General features: G+C 43.3%; 3 protein-coding genes across 10 annotated transcripts in view; 2 read left to right on the forward strand and 1 right to left on the reverse strand.

The window, feature by feature from the left end:
• The window catches only part of mrpl48 (mitochondrial ribosomal protein L48), a 127,234-nt gene that overhangs the window by 95,486 nt on the left and 16,283 nt on the right, over positions 1-15,465 (forward strand). The gene's annotated exons all lie outside the window — the stretch shown is intronic.
• plekhb1 (pleckstrin homology domain containing B1) lies at positions 505-10,299 on the forward strand. 4 transcript variants are annotated; one of them, XR_007383405.1, is made up of 7 exons: positions 505-625; positions 2,243-2,395; positions 3,345-3,447; positions 3,532-3,571; positions 3,938-4,031; positions 4,452-5,816; positions 6,404-10,299. XR_007383405.1 is itself a non-coding variant. In XM_048983300.1 (6 exons), exons 1-6 carry the CDS (start codon positions 589-591, stop codon positions 4,583-4,585), a joined length of 561 nt encoding a protein of 186 aa, XP_048839257.1. In that variant the 5' UTR covers positions 505-588; the 3' UTR covers positions 4,586-10,299. The 4 variants fall into 4 exon arrangements, 2 of the variants coding, with proteins under 2 accessions (XP_048839257.1, XP_048839258.1); XR_007383404.1 differs by having other exon boundaries at positions 6,408-10,299; XM_048983300.1 differs by having other exon boundaries at positions 4,452-10,299.
• Positions 7,161-15,465, reverse strand: part of rab6a (RAB6A, member RAS oncogene family) — an 18,441-nt gene continuing 10,136 nt past the window's right edge. Inside the window, exons 4-8 of one of the 5 annotated variants that reach the window (XM_048983299.1) lie at positions 13,436-13,541; positions 12,498-12,609; positions 10,933-11,026; positions 9,601-9,667; positions 7,161-8,617 (exon numbers count right to left, since the gene is read on the reverse strand). In XM_048983299.1, coding sequence (XP_048839256.1) covers positions 8,553-8,617; positions 9,601-9,667; positions 10,933-11,026; positions 12,498-12,609; positions 13,436-13,541 — 444 coding nt within the window. In that variant the 3' untranslated portion in view covers positions 7,161-8,552. Of the gene's footprint in view, positions 8,618-9,600; positions 9,668-10,932; positions 11,514-12,497; positions 12,610-13,435; positions 13,542-13,660; positions 13,767-15,465 lie in introns of those variants that run through there. The other 4 variants (XM_048983296.1, XM_048983298.1, XM_048983295.1 and 1 more) reach the window with 4 other exon arrangements.

Genomic DNA, 15,465 nt, shown 5'->3' on the forward strand with positions numbered 1-15,465 from the left:
TAGGCATCAAGTTGCTCAAGTATATAAAAATACACAATAACAGAATAAAACTCCAGGATTGCTGAGGTAGAGAGTACATCTATGGCTGTTGTGCAAATGGTTTCAACATAATTTCTCCGATTGTTTAGTTATGCAAATGAATTGCTACTGTACATAATATATATATAATAAAGAATGTAAATTTAAAAGATCTAAAAAAATCAAACAAAATACATAAGGTCTATATGAAATATATAATCTTTATACTATTACATATATATTTAATATAGTAATATAATACACAACATTTTTTATATATAAACAGACACTAATATGAGCATTCTGTAATATGGAACACATCTGCAGATCTCCTGTCTTTTTGCTACGCATCACCTGGACCCTTGTGAAACGACTGGGCAAAGAGAGAATTATCTCTTGTTGCCAGGAATGGATTCAGGTCACAGTTCTGGTAGGTTAGAAGTGGGCGGGTTCAAGGTAAAGTAATTCTCACGTGTCATTGCTTAAGCCACAGAGCCATCAGCTCCCTGTGCACTACAACATTCTCAACGCACTTCACTGCATTCCGTGGACTGGAACCAAACAAGCGGCATGGCGTTGATGAAGTCCGGGTGGCTCTGGAGGCAAAGTGAGTCTTTCACCTTCTTCTCCCAGGTTTCCATCAGGAATCTTTGGAGCATTTGGATATCTGCAAGCCGTGTTTGTGAACTAAGGGCAGGATTAAAAACTGAAATAACCTGACCCATCTGCTGGGTTCAAATGACAAATATAGCACTAAGAATCAGCCCTCAGAAGCATCTCAGACTGATGGTAGTGTCTGCACAGTGAGATGCAGATGTATCTCCGTTTCTTGGAGAATTTGGTTTCCATTGCTGCTTGGACTTCATGCTTGACATAAATTGCCAGTCGACGGGAGCGCAGGGCTGCTTTATGGTGTCCGATTTCCCTTCAAATCAGACGCAGTGGCAGCAGTGAAATGGAGATGAAAGGCGAGACGGGTCTAAGGAGCGGAATGGTCTAAATTTAGGATGAATTCACAAGGGAAGCAGATGATGCCAAAACAGAGTGATGGGCCACTTGTTTGCTGTTAACATTAGATGGCCGGAAAGGAAGCATTTCTTTGTGCGCCAGGAATCCTTAATTAACAGGCCTGTAATTCTCTCATTTTCATTTCGCTTCTGTAGTTGAAAGAAGAACCAGAAAGATTTTTTTTCTGGATAGCCAGAGGTACAAAGGTTCTGAAGCTTGAATTTGTGAAGCAGTGTCGCACAGAGACTTTTCCAGGGGTAAATATTGCGTGATTGTCAGTGATTGAAAAGGGGACATTCAGAACCTCAAAAGAGGTGCATTTTCAATCATTTTGGGGCGAAAGGGGCAGGTGCTCAGTGCCCCCCCCCCTCCCCACACATGTACTTGTCTTGAAGTCTTTCTAATCCAATTACTTGGCTGAAAGAAGCGTGAGTCTGGGGAGGATGAAGCCGTACGTTCAGAGAGCCATTACATGCAAATAAATTTGTCAACAGAAATTTTATGCCCTAATTAACAAAGTACTATATATCAGACACGGAGAAGTGTGAAACACTCACAGAAATAAATGACTAGGCATGTTGTAGCAATTAGGCCAACAAAACAAGACAAGGATCATGTAATATGCAACATGTTCTTTTTGCAGCAGGGAGAACACGTACAGGCCACAATGTAACATCCGTACTTTTAAAATGTGACTGGTTACTTGCATATATAATTCTGTGTATGTACATAGGTGTCTGGAGTATGTGAACACTTTTCTGGGTGTCTAAGATGGAAATCTGGAATATGATGTAACGGGAATTACAAGTAGGGTGAATATGCTAATACAACTGATATTATATCAGTCTATTAATCTATGTAGTTAAGTCATTTTCAATGTGAAACTGTTACATTATTCAGCTAAGATGTTCGATAGAGTACACACTGGAAAAGGTGGGGGCCGCAACGGTGAAGTTGTTGATTGGGGGGAGTGTGGGTTAGATAAGCCGATGATCCATAGCCAAGCCCCTGGGACAGACCAGGGTTTATTTATTTGAGGGTGGACACCTTAAGAAATAAAATAAATAAAATGACATTGTCCTTGGGGAGTGGCATTTGGAGGGGGGGGGCACGGCCCAGAAATGCTCCCCATGGCGGCACTGTATTCAAACCCACATTCCCAGCTGGGAATTAAATGTTTTTAGTATGTTTCACACTTTGACCCCGTGACCCTCAGGCTCCATCCTCAAACGCTGGAAGATGAACTGGTGTGATCTGTGGATCGATGGCAGTCTGATGTTTTACAAGACGGAGAGTCGGCGGGACCCCGAGAGCCACATCAGCCTGAAAAGGCAGTGCGTGGATGTAAAAGCAGGACTGGAATGTACGGGTGGGTGACAGTACTGCACACCACAGTATGGGAGGAAACATGTGTCAACTGGATTCTCATGAGACGTCTTGCAATGGGACTACTTACTTCTGTGTGATATGTTGCGATACACGATACCAGGTGCGAGTATAACACCAGCTATGTATTATTTGCAGGGCCAGGTTCTGTGTAACTATGTACTAGGGCTAGTTTTTGCCAACTAACTCACGATAAAACACTCATCACGATACCAGTGTCATGATTCAACTTCAACTCCCCATTGCTTAGACTCTGCACATCTTTGTGCATAAATAAAGTGCACATTTTGTTTTTAAAACAGCTAATGTGGAAGAAAAAAAAAACATGTAGAATGAAAGATTTGATTTGTGCTTTAAACATTTCAGAGGTACACGCCATGTGAAAAATGTTTGTGATTTAAAACATTTCACTGTACCATCTGCCGATGCTAAACGCTACTGCAATAAATTAAGAAATCAATGCAAATATTTAAAATATTCATGAAAAACCATGACAAAGTGAAGGGCAATATATCAAATAATGGTAACTACTTGATGGGGCACAAACAATTAGTAATAATCCAGTTACTACTGAAGTACAATTTATGAACAAATATAGTTGCTACTTGAGATAAAAGATGCGTCATGATTCATTCATGATAACGAACATGAGATCAGGACTTCACTTGTGTTATTCATTACTTGTTCCTTCAGTAGTTCACAAAGGTTTACAAAATAAACAGATATAGTAACAAATATAGTAACTGCCTGGTAAAACGTGTCATGATTCATTAATGATGAATTCACATGAGATCAGTTCGTAACTAAGATTTAATTTGTGGTTAATTAATACATAAGTAATAGTATAGTACTGTATTATTAGTGCCCCGTCAAATAAAGTGCAACCCGATTAAATGCAGCATTGATTCAGCTCTAGTATGCATGATGTTTAGGTGTCATTCCCCCAGAGGGACATCCAAAGGAGAATTTGCTGGTGGTGGTTCTGAGGGACAGATCCTCCGTTGTGATGTGTGCCAGCAGCGAGGATGAATCACTGTGAGTCACCCATGTACGTTTTAGCTCTTCCTCCTCGCCCATTAGGAAAATACCCTCCAGGTCATTTCTGATTGGTGCTTGCAGGGCATGGAAGCTGACAATGATGGAGGCCAAAAGAAATACAGTAAGTTTCTGTTTATCCGTGGCGAGTGAAAGGCTGTGTGCTTTCTGGAGGAAACGGGGCCTAACTAGAACAACACTTCTGAGCTCCGAGGTTGGACAAAAAATTTGATTGTTTCCATGATCATTTCCTGCCTGCTTAGTCACACTATTTGTGGTACTTTAAATGTAACATCTGGATGGTGCCGTAGCTGTCGCGAATGTGGTGTGTGTTGTCAAGGATCATTGAATGCTTGCTGAGGTCACTGGACAATTACATGTAAAGAACCCAAAGCTGAACATGCCAAAGGCAGAACGAGGTAATTCTTCTATAGGAAGCTACCATCTGAAGCAGCTATTTTTCCAGAGTGATACTTATTCTGTCCTGCAGGTATACATGTACAACCCCTATGATGATGGATACCAGTATGTCTCAGTGGACAGTCACAACGCCGTCTACATAAACCCTGATTATGCCAATGGAGGTAGCACCACAGCACACATTTGTTCCATCCATACAGTGTATTAGACGTAGCCTGTAAATGTTGCTTTTTACTGTAGTTTTTTCCTTACGAAATTGCTCACGGGAGTTATACTTACACAAAAATTTTCTGAAGGCAGAATGAAAAATGATTGATTCAGATAGATGACCAATCAGATTGTAGAGGAGGTGGGAAAAACCAATCAGATGTCTTGGACCTACCTCCTCTACAATCTGATTGGGAATCTCTTTGAACCAATCATTTTTTTCATTCTGCCCTCAGGACGTTTTTGTGTAAGTAAAACTCCCATCAGGTACTTGATTTCTTGCTACTGTTAGCATTGATTTATTATGTAAAAAGGAAACCTCCATGTGTGAAGTGATGCTGACCCTGCTCTTGCTCTTCACCTCCTGTCCTTAATAGGCATTCACCACATACTGGTCCATCAGCAGCGCAGAGATGGGACAGGGGAACAGGTGGCACTGGGGCTCCTGGCTGGGATGGCTGCAGGGGCAGCAATGCGATCTTTCTTGTGGATGCCCTTCTGGTTTTGCTGAGGGACTTAGGGGAGGTTGAACCACTGCTGTCAGCCTCACTGAACTGGAGAATGTTGATATATGAGAAACAGCAGTGATTAGGGGTCTCAGTATGACCCGTGGTGATACATTATAGTGCTTTACAAAGACTTCTCAATCTGCTCTTGCAAGGGGCATTTATCACCCCCATTTACCTGCAAGACATTTCAGGATGATACTGCCCCTTTTATGGTGTCAGTCTTCAATCATCTTTGTGAATCTAGAATTATTATTTTCTTAACTAAAAACATCTGCACTTGCAGTATACAATTTTGGATGTTTTATAATTGTGTATGAAATCTATGCACTAAGCCAAAATTGATACAGGTCATACCTGTCAACATGTATTCTAGTACAACCATAACATAATTTAATAGAATCCCTCATTAAATTAATCCTAGTAAAGCACATAATATTAGTGAAGAGACACTTGTGCAACATCCACTAAATTGAATGTGATTCATGTGGTCTTTTGCCTGAGGTTCACAGTGATCGAGTGATTTGATCATAAGGCAGCAAACTTTTGTGGATAGGCCTTAGCAATATCAAAGATAGATGTTTGGATGCAGATATCAGATCACTAAGCACATCTCCTCCATTGATTGTAACCTGGACTTTGTGTTGCATAATGCAAATACTTCTGCAACACTGAATAAAAAAAATGAAAGTATATTTCGGTATGCAACTTTTTGTTATACTGTCGAAAAGATATGTCCTTTTATACAGTCACACTTCACACTGAGTCGAAAGTGCAGAGTCCCTTTAGAGCTATGTTTTCCTGATGGTCGGCAATTTGTTATAATCACCACTAGGTGGAGACAAATAACGTGCTTTGGTTTGCCGTTAAGTTTACAGCGGTATTAATCGCGTTATTACCATCGTAAAAAAAGAACTTTGCAGCATGACTATGGGTAACTTTATAACTTTGGTAGTCTGTTTGCCGGAAATTGCATCTAAAAATATTTGGCTATATATTACACTTACAATACGAGACCCTTAAAACACATCAGATTTAGGCTGTCTTTACTCCTTCTGACAGCTTAATCGCGGTCTAGTCTGTAGTACAGCCACGTACATAGTGACTAGTCATTAATCAGTTGAATCTTGGCAACTTCACCCACGCAGACCTAAATATAATGAGACTGATCTTCGAGCAGCTGTTTTTGGATGAAAATAGCATCCCTAGAGCTGCGAGGCAAGAACAACTAATCCGGTACGTTTTGTATGTAATGGTTTTCATTTTGCGCTTGAAATGCAGACTGACATATACATTAGCCTCCATTTTCTTCAATCTGTTGCCTATGTTATGTCCCTCAGTTAACAAATAGCAAAGTATTCATTCAAATCAGAGGTTAGGAATATAATTGGGAATAGCAATTTCCTTAAGCTTAATATGCTAATATGGTACTCATTCATTTTTCTTCCTTTTATCCAGCTGGAACATGCAAAAGCTTTAAATATTTCTACGGTATTTATTTAAACTTGATTCAAATTGTTTTAATGACATCCATGGTTTGAAACCGCTGCGCATTTCAAAGGCAGTTTTTGTGTATGGCTAGTTGTCATGATATATTTTAATGAACCAAAATTAATAAAGATGATGCTGTTGTGTGTGCTTGACCCAGGCTCGCCGGCACCACAATATATTGATGACCTAGTTGGTGGAAATCTATATTGGATTCCAAATGAGTTTAATATGATTTAAGTGACGACTGTCTTATTTTGGTCTTGCATAGACATTGTGTCACTCAGTCAAATGCAGCCGTTTTTGTATATTTTAACGCGATACTTGTTTATAAGACAGAAGGAGCATGATGCGCACACAAAGCAGAGTGCCGTCGGCTCGCGGCGCACCACGCCTGCGTGACTCAGCAGCCGAGGCAGATGGCGCGCGAGGAGCGCAGCCGTCAGACATCCGCGGGGGCAGCGGACCTGTCCGAGCGCGTGCCGGAAATGCGTTTTCGCCGACGTCACCACTGCGAGTTTCCGCTCGGAACCAACCAAGGCAGCACGAACTTTACCACTTCTGTGAGAGAATGTTAACATCCATCCATCTTCTAACCGATTATCCTGGTCAGCAAAGGGGGTGGCGGCTGGGGCTTATCCCAGGCAGCACAGGGCAAAAAACACCATTGCAGGGCACAACCTGTATGATTACGCTTAATCATAAATATATATAGATGTGTATAGAGAGCTAAATAAAACACATGCATAAAGTTAGCATATTAAAATGGGGGATTGTATCATGAGAAAAGGGTCCAATTGCAGATCTGGGTGTCATAGCAGTATATGTAGAATACCACAGTTCTTCATAATCTATCATATTTGACAAATATGGGGAAATATGGTTCTTAAGGTCCACTTGTGTATGTGTATTGTAATGAATGTTTTATATATATATATTTTCCCCAAGGACCATGCCTTCATCTATTCCTCCTTAATGCAGACTGGAACAAAAAGCCCAGTCACCCTGGTAACAATGTCCTTTTCAATCCCGATTCTGCATTCCAATCCCAATCTCCTCCTCAAATCCCCACCGGAAAAAAAAAAAAAAAGCTTTTTCCATAGTAACTAAATACAGATCTTTATTATGGATGACAAAGACACAATCGTGTCACAATGGATTCTAGCAGTGCAAAATATGAGCTATTGTGCAAAGCAGCACATAGCGGAAACTCATCACTAGTCTGTTAAAAATGATCAAAATAAAAAATAAAAAAGAAAGGATCGCTCCCTAGGAGACGAAAGCAGGAGCAGACCCACTCCAGAGAAACACTGCATCGCTGGGCAGTGGGAGAGGAAATTAAAGGACAATGTCAGACTGAACATCCAATAGGAGGCTTCAGGCAAAGGAACCGGCGACATGGAGAAGATGATAAATATAAATTACTCATACGAGTGGCGGACCACCACAGGATCCGGTAAAAAATAAATATTACAGAAAATAGATGATTTCAGGGTTGTGTTAAATAGACATCATTAACAAAAAGACAAGTTGTGCTGAGAATTACAACGCAAAACCAAACTTAATAAAGCCAAAAAAAAATAATGGAAGCCCAATGGATGGATGTTAAAATAACAGAACTCTTACAAAGCTCAATTCACTGAACACACTTCCCTTATTCAACAAGCCCCACGCATATTAAAATCTACTGCAATCATTTACCGATCTACTCGGATGCAATCCTTAGAGACAGAAGATATCACATATGAAGGCTGAAAACAGAGACAAAAATAAGAACATGTTCATTAGAAAGAGCAATTTTTTTTTCCCAAATTCAATTTATTCCAACTCCTTTCCAAACCACTATCATTTTGAAGGAATCTTAACATCTTGCTTCACCCTTTTGGATCTTTTTACACACTTAAAACCTTCCACCATGAGAAAAGGTAGCTACAATTCCACACCTCTAAATCCCAGCATTATTGGCTTAGAATATCGGAACTTGGGTCATTCAAACATTTCCACCTCAAAGTTAACGCGACATCATTCCTGCAATTTCAGATCTGCTCCGAGATTAACGGAATTACGAGTTTTAGTCATGCGGGACGTTTTGCGCAGGTTACCGTAGCAGCGAGACTGAGAATTCTGTGTCCAACTCTGACAGCCGCTGTAATGACAAAGATCTGCCAAAACCTGAAGTGCAGGATCGGCACAAAAATAATGGGAAAAAAACAGAATAAGTGAAACCCACAACAAGCATTCAAAAAATAATAATAAAATATTACAACACCATTAGTGTCCACCTTGTGCTCGTGAAGCTTAAGGTTCTGAGTAAGTCAGCATAACGACAACGACGAACAAGTAGTGTTCTTTTTCAGTCTGCCTGGGAGTTACAATCTTGATACTGATACTGCAGCTGATTGGGGGCGGGGGACAAAGCTGAGACACTGGATGAAAGAGGGGGAGCGAGAGAGGAGGAGGAGAGGCAGGGAGAGTCGTTCAGCATTAACAGGAGCATCCTGATTCACTGACAGGCTGCTCTGGCGGCTTCTCCAGCTTTATGTCGATCACTGGAAGCAAGATGTCAAGGAGACAGGCACACACGCATCAAACGAGGCCGTACGTATCGCTCTTGGGAGTTATACTTACACAAAGATGTTCTGAGGGCAGAACGAATAATGATTGGCTCCAGATAACCAATCACATTGCAGAGGAGGTGGTTCCAAGCAACTGGATGAGGTGGGACCAAGACAACTGATTGGTTGGTCTCATCTCCTCTAGATTTCCACCAACTCAATATATCATGGTGCCAGCAACGCATGCTTTGGGCTAAATGGCACCAATTTTTCGGCAATAAGGTAAGCAGAAAATGGTTAAAAAAAAACCAAAACTTTATAAAGAATGGTGCAACATCTGTATCAACAGGCAGCCACAGAGTGGGACTGATGTTCAGCCCAGGGCCAGCCTGTTTTCTCTTCGTTCCAGGGGGAACTTTGATAAATGATGCCATGCTTCAATTCTTATTATCCCGGAAAATTTATTACCGAGATTTCAAGAAGAAAATAAACAGCATATTGATCCATTCAAGCAGTCAGACTTTTTTTTAGCCTCGCCTGGTCCCTTTCTAACATTGTTTGAGAAACTTCCCGTGATTAACAATAGCAAGCGATTATTGGTGGCAGCTCTACTACCGCGCACTGCGCACACTCAGCTCTATTGTGTGTGTAAGATGACTCACTACTTAATATTCTGAAGTGTTGTTTTAGAATTTCAAAGCCATAAAATAATTTTGTTTCTGACCGGCATGACAGCTAAGCGGCCCACATGGAATTCTCCCGAGTCTCCCGGCTAGTCACTTCAGGCCTGACAACAGGCGTAATCTTAAACTGCCAAATACTCTACTCATCTTCACATTCTACACGCTTCTATACCGAGTTGTGGGGGTCTGGAGCCTATCCATGAAACAGTGGGCACAAAGCCAAGTATTCCTATAGGCATCAAGTGAAAACAAGATTCAAAGGCAGCCAGTGCAGTAACTTCCCGTAAAGGATACTGTCTTCCCTGCTCTTGTCCTGTGTGCTCTCCATTCCAGGCAAGGCGGCCGCCACGCGGCGGAACAGCTGGGGGCGGAGGCAAGAACAGTCAGTGACAAACTCAGGGGGCTGCTTCTTCAGACAGCAGCTAGTGGAAGGAGGCAGGACGACGCCCCACCCGAGCCTGCGCCCCACCCACACCTTCACAGTCGAGGTACCACACAGTCTGAATACACATTAAGCTGCCAGAGAGAAGAACCACATGCCTCACTGCAAGTGACCAGAAATCATGCTGCGGTGAACCTGGAGGCTGGTTTAGGTCTGACCTTTGAGTCTTTATCTAGAACAGTGTTTCCCAACCCGGTCCTAGGGGACCCACAGATAGCCCATGTTTCTGCCTGGGAGCTGAGAGGGAGCAAAAATGGGAACTGTCTGGCAGGGAGCAGGGAAGGAGCAAAAATGGGAACCGCCTGGTGGTTTCTGAGGACTGGCTTGGGATACACTGGTCTAGAAGATTAATGGCTCAGGCATCGTATAAAAATATCCTGCTGATTTTCTTCCGGGCTTATAGCTGAAAAGTACTTAATACAAAATGAGAGTGTGAAAATAAACCCCATTGTACTTTTCAATGAAAATAAAAGCCAAGACAAGCACCTCATTCTCTTTAAACTCCGTTCACCTTGTTTCCAAAGGGCCAATTGAAAAATTGACCCCCCCCCGAGTAAAAATCAGACCATTAGAAGAAATTAAAACCCCCCTACATAAAGGTCTTTTCAGTTATAGATTGAGATCATTGGTCTCCAGGTTCATCTCAGTTTGCATTGAGAAAGTCCCTCTGCCCTTAAGACCCAATTACCCACAACTCCAATCACATCACATGTGCAAACTCGAGTTAAAGACAGGAGACATAGGTGTGGGTGATGTTCAAGATTCTGGACACTGAGGCACAGCACAGCAACAGACAGACACCAAATTAGTCTGCTCCATGACACCCTGGGAGTCCCAAGCAACAAGGCTGTGCAGATTTCCAGGAAAATTAGTTCAGGAAGGTCACCTCAGCGCAAGGCTCGGAGACGGTACTGAATCCAGACTCTGAACCACCGTCGTGCTGTGACGTGGCACAAAGACCACTCCATGTATCAAGGTCTTGGCACAGGGGTCTAGCCAGAGGACGAGGTCCACACCCAGGCCAGCTTTTAGGACCACAGCCAGGTGGCGCAGAGTTACGAAAGGAATCCATGGTGAGGCACGAATTGTAAAATCGAGCTCACGCAGGTACGCACACGCAGCGTCACGGCAGGAAAGGTAAGACACTCCACCCGCACCGCTTCCGGCGCCAGCCTGCTCTCTACCTGCTTCACACCGTAGCCTGTCTTTGCGCTCGTTTCGATAAACAGAACGTTCATTTCCTGCGCCCTCTGCTCCCCTTCCTCAGTGGAGACATGTCTGTGATGGGGCGGGCCGACACGCATGCACACAGACACACGCGCGCATCCGCCCACATACAAGCACGCACACACGTCCAGCAACGGGAAACAAAAACATAACAGAAGGTGAATTCCTAAGCAGTACAGGGACACGCTCCGCCACCTGCCTGCAGCTGAGGTTCCGCCCCTATCCCAGGACCAATTACCTCCTGTCCCATACAGCTCCATTAAAGACAACCATACTGTCATATTTTGAAAAACTGTTAAACAAATTATAAACTGGGAGGTGGACACTACAGTAAACTTCAGACCTTCAGACCACTCTCTGCGAGTGGCGCCCCCTGCAGTCGGCGTGTGGCAGCAGCAGCAGGCAGGGTTGCGGTGGCGTGCCTCTTTCCACAAATACACTCACCTGCTTCACGTTGTATCCTGCCTTAGCGCTAGTTTCTATAAACATTACGTTCAGCTCTTTCGCCTTCTTCTCGCCCTCCTCAATTGATACTTGCCTACGGGGATGTGAGCAAAAACACATGGGCTACCAGTAAATACGCCGGCATTTTAAATACGCAGAAAGTCATGCGAGAAAAAAAAAAACTCACAAGATGAATGATTTTAAATAGTGCGGAACAAAAATGGCTGATCTACTGCTTTAGCGATGATTGCTTACTGATCCATTACTCCATATTATTCTTTTTTTCAGGATCCGTTTGTGTACTGTGTACTTTTTAAATTCAATTGCACTATGTTCACTTCTTTGCAAGATGTACTGTCTTTGCACCTGACCCATTCTGCATTGAATGTACTGTGCAAAAGTCTTAGGCAGTCAAAGCAAATGTTTATCTGAGTAGTGTTTGCTCAGAAAAAAAAACACACAATTTAACATCAGAACATGTGCAAATTAAGATTAACACAATAAAAAGTAACAGGAATTTATCATCTACAAAAAATGATACCTTGTTGGATGGCTAGATGAACACCGCTGTGATCCCAAACCTCTCCTCAGGGGCACCTCAGCCATTCCGTATATTCATTAAATTTCATCATCAGCTCACATTAATTTAATTAGTTTAAAAAGTCAGCAAGGTATTGATTTGCCATACGATGTGGGGGTGTATTGGATGGTTGCTACAAATACTGGGGTGACTTTAGAAGAGGTATTGAAATTGAAAGCTGACAGACTTGCACACAAAACGCAATGGTATTACACCAACATGAAGATCATTTAATAATTTTCTTAGACTGCCTGACACTTCTGCACAGTGCTGTATGTTCGTTTGTGCTCCACGTAATGCACAAGAATTTCCTGCCGGGATGAATAAAGTTAATTTAATCTAAATCTCATCTATTTTTCTTTAATCTGTGATTTTTCTCTTTCAAAATGCTTCATTCCTGAAAAACAGAATTCAAAGCTTTTCTTCTATGCACCTATCAGCTGATAGGCATTTAACTCCTGGGCTCACGGCCCAGTCCGACCTAAAGAATGACCGCACCTTTTGTCTGCGAGGTCCGTCTTGTTTCCCACTAGCATGATGATGACATCGCTTCCTCTCTCCGTTCGGACGTCGTCAATCCATTTCGTGGTCTGCTGGAAGGAGTTGACATCTGATGGGGGCACACAGACATCGGGCTGTCAATGGGGTGGTCCCTCAGTGAGAGACCCTGACCACACAACTGAACGTTGGATTCCTTGCACAAGCACACAAGTGGACACACACACATGAATGTCGTTATGAGGCAGCAGTAATGAGCCTGATGTAGCAGGGTGCAAAAATATGGACTGGTCGGGACTCTCAGGAACAGACATTACTAGTTCTTTACAGAACAAGCAGTATCTGGCTGTATCCTACTCTGGGGGGGTGGGGCACTTCACACAAACAAAGAGATTTTAACCGGTCTTGCAGCGAGCATCAGGAAATCGTGTGGGCTTCTGCATCTTCTGGCCGGAGTCTCCTTTAAGATATGATACTGACACTGAGGAGGACTGAGCACTGACATTGGAAATCTCAGGCTCCCTCTCCCTCTTTTGGGACAGACACAAGATGGAATATTCCAGTTAAACACAGACCTCCAGAATATTGAGGGGCGTTTCGGTACCTGCAGCTCTATGCAGCGCATTTGAAGACAACCTTTTTATTATTATTATTATTTTTTTAAATAAGAGGTAACGCAAGACACTAAACCAGAATGAAATTTAACTTCTGGGACCATAAAGTGCAAAGGTTGCTTCAACTCCCATGCCTTGTCACAGGCAAACACCAGCACTTTGTATCCACAGCGATGTGACACATTGCCTCTCCCCAGCGATGTCACACGCATCTCCCGCCACTCCCTTATAAATGATGTCAATGGCAGCACCAGCACTCAAACTGATGTCATAGGTGACCAAATCAGCTGACTTGTGATGTCACAGACCACCACTGGCACTCACTTGTGATGTCATACACCACCACCGCCACAGTGGAATCCCGTATGTAGCTAGGAATAAGACTCCGGAAGCGTTCCTGTCCGGCCGTGTCCCACAGCTGCAGCCGCACCTGGCCGGTCAGGTGAGCCACAGGTACGCGAAGCAGAGAAGAGGAAAGGGGGGGGGGGGAGAGAGAGGCAGTCATGAGAGGGAGCAAGGGGGGGGAGGATGGGGGGGGGGGGAACCTACTTGTGATGTCGTACACGACGACGGCAGCGGCGGAGTCACGGATGTAGCTGGGAATGAGGCTGCGGAAGCGTTCCTGTCCCGCCGTATCCCACAACTGCAGCCTGATCTGTACAGGACGGATGGGGCGAAGGACGGCGAGCAACACACCCAACAAAAAAGGAGGGAGGGAAATGAAACATGGTATGAGGAGAAATAAAAAAAGAAAACAAAAAAAAAAACGGCAAAATGCTCAAATAAACCAGAACCATGCGTATGAATACAGACATGCATCGAGCGCGTGTGCGTCTCTGCGGGGGGGGGGGGGGGGGGGCGTTATCATTCAGTTCTGCAATGACTTAGAAAAATAAAAGGATGAAGCATAAGGTAAAGCAAATGATAAGAATAAAAGTGGGCCGTGAAAAATGCATGTGGGGGGTGTCGAAGCCACAGCCCCTTCACAGGAGCTAGAGGATGAAGAACATTCAGAATGATTCCACCTGCACGCTGTGCCTTTCCTTCATTACTACAGCACAGGATCTATTCTCCAGGCCAGGATACGGACAAGACTGAAATAGGGGAAGTGGACCAACTCCGTGTATTCAGGCAGCCCAGAGAGAACGTGGACCTGAGCTAAGGGATGTACAGCATGTGGGCTGCCGCCAGCGGTGGATAGATCACGTCCAGAAAGTAAAAAGATTGTTTCAACTAATGATTTGAGCACTAACTATACTCAACTGGTTGGTTGAAGCAAAGTCCTGGTCCGGATTTTTACTTTCTGGACCTGAACTTACCAGCTCTGGCTGCCACAGAGGGCTTGGGTTCTACTGCAGTGCTTCTCATAGTCCTCAAGCCCCCCACCTCCCCCAGCCTGCCCACACCTTACACAGATATTCAAGGGCTCAACATAGAGTGAACTAATCAGACCAAGTGTGTCTAGGCAGTAGAAGTGAACAGGCATCTTGACTTGAGACATGGGAAGGAGTGAGGAAGAATGAGGATTGGGCTGAGGAAGTCTGTTCTGCTGGAAAGCTACATCGAGCAGGAATAATATTGATATTAAAATAGTCATTGTTTATTATTCTGTCTTAATGAACACATACATGATACATCCCCCACAGAGTTCGGCTGTCTTATACCCCTTCTACCAGAAGCCCCTGCCGCTGTCCGTACTTTTCCACTTTCTGGCAATTTCGGCTTATCTGATGCAACAAGTTGTTCTGTATGTTATCCTTTGCCTAGCGACTGTCACTGCAGCCTGCGTCAATAGATTAACTTTGGTGCGCACAGAGCCTCCCTATATGTCCTTGGTCCCCTGCTTATATCGCTCTCCACAATATATATATTATATACATATTATATATATATTGGCCAGGATCGTGCTAAGTAACAGCAACAACTCTGCCTGATTTGTAAAATATCTATTAACATTCACTGGCCAAAATTTAAGATTACAGTGATTTTGTTGCTGCTTTGCCCAAACCCTTGACCCAGACAGTCCAAAACAGGAACACAGATGACAAGCATGACATCATTACACCGGTATCACGTGATTGGTCACATGACCAATGAAGTGCAAGCATGTCCTTTTTCACTAAAAGCCGATTTTAAATGGCACCTGTATAGTGGTCAGATCTGTCCTCTCAAAAGCACGAACTGAATTCTTTGCATGTTTTGCAGAAACCTGTGGAGCACTGCTCTTCCAGGCAGACCACTGTTATGAGATGGATAAATCCCACCATCTCAAATTCCATTACAGTTCATTCATTTTAATAAATCACAGATCCACATTGTACTCCTTCCTCTGGGAGGGGAAACACTTGAAAACG

Source organism: Brienomyrus brachyistius, chromosome 18 (genome assembly GCF_023856365.1).
Source record: "Brienomyrus brachyistius isolate T26 chromosome 18, BBRACH_0.4, whole genome shotgun sequence".
Classification (NCBI taxonomy): domain Eukaryota; kingdom Metazoa; phylum Chordata; class Actinopteri; order Osteoglossiformes; family Mormyridae; genus Brienomyrus; species Brienomyrus brachyistius.

Coding starts and splice junctions, on each gene's coding strand:
- plekhb1 (XM_048983300.1), top strand. CDS start 589: ATGGCGTTGATGAAGTCCGGGTGGCTCTGGAGGCAAA. Junction 626..2,242: donor CGGGTGGCTCTGGAGGCAAA/GTGAGTCTTTCA, acceptor CGTGACCCTCAG/GCTCCATCCTCAAACGCTGG. Junction 4,032..4,451: donor CCCTGATTATGCCAATGGAG/GTAGCACCACAG, acceptor TGTCCTTAATAG/GCATTCACCACATACTGGTC.